The following is a 3,832-nucleotide window of genomic DNA, read 5'->3' as shown; positions in this document are numbered from 1 at the left end:
TCTTTCCAAACCCAGCCCCACAAGCCAGACAAGGACAGCATGAGACATCTTCATGTAGATCAGGTTGCTCAAAGGCTCGTCCAACCTGACCTTGAACGTTTCCAGGGATGGGGCATCTACAACTTCTCCAGGGAACTTGGTTCAGTGTTTCACGACCCTCATTATAAAAAAAATTCTCCCTTATATCCAGTCTGAATCTATTCTCTTCTCATTTAAAACCATTACTCCTTGTCCTATCACTACAGGCTCTACTAAAAAGTCTGTCCCCATCTTTCTTTTACATCCCCTTTAAGTACTGGAAGGCCACTATAAGGTCTCCCTGGAGCCTTCTCTTCTCCAGGCTGAATAAACTCAACTCTCTCAGCCTGTCCTCATAGCAAAGGTGCTGCAGCCCTTTGATCATCTTTGTGGCCTCCTCTGGACCCGCTCAAACAGGTCAACGTCTTTCCTTTTTTCCTGCTGAGGGCCCCAGAGCCGGACATAGTACTGCAGGTGGGGTCTCACCAGAGCAGCACAGAGCGGGACAATCACCTTCCTCAACCCACTGGCCACACTTCTCTTGATGCAGCCCAGGACACGGTCGGCCTTCTGGGCTACAGGCACATAATAAAAATACTTTCAGCTTTCTTGCATTCCCGTATAAGTTTCACGTGTTTATGTGACAACTTTGGTGACCAGTTCACATCGTAACTCTCTACTTTCTGCTGGGGGTTGTTTTCACCCTCAGTTACATTCTTCTCTCTTCAGTTATCTCTATTACCTGTTTCTTCTTTGACTTCCTAAGAACTGAGGTCAGACCTAGAACAACAAACAGTCCAAAGGAGACAGAAGAAGACCTTGAAGAACTCTCTCTTGCCTGTGTTTGCCATCTCAATCACAGTATTTTGTGGCCATGGAATAGATGGCCAGAGGCAGTCCTCCAGGTTGCTAAGACTGATTCACTTTTACTGAAAACTAACTGAGGAGACTACCCAGCCTTCTGAGAGAATGAAACTTCTCACGTGCAAGCTAAAATGAGAGTCTGAAGTTTCTAATACATCCCATTGTTGAGGGATGGAGTCCTTCTGGGTAAATTCATACAGCAAAAAGGACAGGCATTTAAGAAAGGGAGATGAGAAAAACCCAACATGCTGTTTGCTCCTTTCCAAGTCTTCTTGACAAAAACCACACAGACAGGGAACAGAAACAGATTTTTCTCAATGGAACATAAAAAGAAAACTCTAAAAAACCTGTATTCACGGTAAAATCTTAATAGGAACTGACAGGCAAATCTGATTGTCCAAACAGGAGTGTTCCGTTTGTTTGGATATTGCACAGGTGTCACTGACTCAGTGTCAGAAACACACAAACAAAATGAGTACAAGGCAAAAGGAAACAGGACTTACATGTGCTCCAGCTCTCTTTGTGTATCTTCCAAAGAAATGCCCAGCAGAACACAGAGGCCTCGTCCTATTGAACTTATTTGTTCACCACCCACTGAGGAAGGGGGAAAAAAGAAAATTAAGTCTAAATGCACTGTCTTAGTTTATGACACAGCTACTGATTTCAGCTGGCAACTATACAACCAACAAAGAAAACATCATTCTAAACCCTTGTTCTCTGCCTTAAGTTTGTGAGAAAATAAAGATCATATAGACGCCCTTTTCAAAAATCTTCTGATATCATCACTTATTTGTGAGAGACTAGCTCAAGACACTTACTCCAGCATTTAAAAAAAAGTATAAAGATTTTTAACTACAATTGGACCAGCAGTGCTAACCAGACAGATGGCAGAACTCTCTTCAATCCTTGCAAAAATTATGCACCTCACTGATATCACTAAGTGTACTCAATTTTTCTACCACTCCCAACATACTTCGCAGTAGTCATGAAAAGGTGATTTCTATTTGATATAGTCCTTGTGGAGTTTTTGAAATGAGACTTTGAACAAATTGCAAATTCTACCCTCCTGGTTGGGCATACAACCTCTAATGACATTGACAATAAAACATAAATCATCACAGATCCATTGTCTTTTCCTCAGAAATGTATCAAATTATCTTAATTTAAATTAACACAGTTGAGCCTGAGACTACTGTACTAAGATTTAAATGTAGTCTTAAAACTGGGATAAACACCAGCTGTTAAAACTAGATCCAGGGTCATGTAACTGGGAAAAACAGCCCCAAACATTCTGTAAAAAGAAAGGAGACCAGGCCCCCAGTGAACGCTGAAAGCTTGTGTCTGTGCATCAGTGGCCAGATCTGGATTATTCCCAACAGGCAGAAACAAACCAGAGGGGAGAACTTCTCCCAAAACCTCTTCCTTTCCACCCAATCTGGGTATGAGCCCTCCAGCTTAGAAATCTATCCTCCCACCAAGCACAGCACCACCTGCCTCACAGATGGACATCTCCAACTCTTCAACAGCTGGAAACAAGCTTAAATTCTACCCAGAAATGGGGCGATAATGCAGCCACAATCCCAGTGCGGACAGCGTCTCTTTATTTAACAAACAGGCTACCCTGCTGCACACACTTTGCCCCTGGGTCCCGCAGCAGGCACACTTACTGCCTCACATGCAAACTTATTGGGGATTTTAAGCATTTTGAACTCACAAGGTCCAGCCAGTGCCATAGCAGGGACATATCTCACCTACCAGCAGCTAATCAAGCACCAGGGCTATCGCTGGCTTCCTTGCCCCACGCAAGCAAGGCATGGTGACGACTGGGAAAGCACTGCAGACACATGCAAGCAACAGGTGAGTCAGGCTGCACTGCCAACAGGCTTGCAGAGCGAGGAGGAGACTGCGATTATAGTGCCAAGGCATACAAGCTGCAGGAGAAAGCAACTGGGATGGCTCTGCCACCACACACAAGCAACACATGGAGGCTGCTCTCCTTGTAGTACCAACCCATTCACGTCATGGGAGAAGGTGAATGTGTCGTGGTTTGAGCCGGCTCCCTGGGCCAGCAACAGAGAACCATGCAGCCACTTGGTTACTCCTCCCCCCACCCCCATCCCCAAAGGGATGGAGTGAAGAAAATTCAGCCAAAAAGGCTCAAGGATTGAGCGTAGGACAAGGAAGGTTCATTCATCACTTATGGTCACAGGCAAAAACCAGAGTAGACTTGCGGAGAAAACAAAAATTTAATTTACCACCATCAGTTTACTAGATCAGAGTAGGATAGTGAGAGAAAATAAATACAACCAACTCTTACAGACCGTCCCCCCCCAGCCCTCCCTTTTTCCCAGCTACCTCCTCCCCCTACATTGGCACAAGGGGAGCAGGGGGTGGGGGGGTGCAGTCCATGTGGCCATTACTCATTGTCCATGGCAGTTCTTCCTTCTCAGTCTTCCCTTGATGCCACGTGGTGCCCATTTCATGGGAGGCAACTCTTCCTCCATGTGAGTTCTTCCCACCAGCATGGGATTGACCTTGAAGCTGTGGATCGCTTGGGGCGCATCCTCCACTCCTGTGCGGTCTCTCTCCCCGCTGGTATGGGGTCCTCCATGTGCTTCCAGTTCTTGGACATTTCACCACCGTGGATCTTCTCAGCTTGCAAGCAATCACCTCCCTGTCATCTTGCCCACCATGTGACTCCGAGGAAACACTCTGCTCTGTTGCCTTTCTCCCCACCTTTCCTCACCCATCACGGTCCTTTGCTTTCCTCCTCTTACCTCCTCCTCCTCCAAACAGAAAAGCTCCCCAACACAAAAGACAGGGCACAAAACCAGAGATAATGAGAGAAACAAAAAGAGAGAGACAAGAAGAGAGGCTGGCCCAATAGGTTCCTCCTCTTAAATACATTGATCACAGAGGTGCTGACTGGCCCGGCCTTGGCTAGAGGTGA

General features: G+C 46.0%; 1 protein-coding gene across 1 annotated transcript in view; it reads right to left on the bottom strand.

Moving 5' to 3' along the window:
- Positions 1-1,476, bottom strand: part of DTD1 (D-tyrosyl-tRNA deacylase 1) — a gene marked incomplete at its 5' end in the record, with an annotated part of 23,280 nt that extends 21,804 nt beyond the window's left edge. Inside the window, one exon of the mRNA XM_009874201.1 lies at positions 1,386-1,476. Coding sequence (XP_009872503.1) covers positions 1,386-1,476 — 91 coding nt within the window. The remainder of the gene's footprint in view (positions 1-1,385) is intronic.
- Positions 1,477-3,832: the final 2,356 nt, after the last annotated feature.

Source organism: Apaloderma vittatum, unplaced genomic scaffold, assembly GCF_000703405.1.
Source record: "Apaloderma vittatum isolate BGI_N311 unplaced genomic scaffold, ASM70340v1 scaffold2028, whole genome shotgun sequence".
NCBI classification, from domain to species: domain Eukaryota; kingdom Metazoa; phylum Chordata; class Aves; order Trogoniformes; family Trogonidae; genus Apaloderma; species Apaloderma vittatum.
Note: the sequence above shows the minus strand (reverse complement) of the source record. Positions and strands in the feature narration are given on the sequence as shown.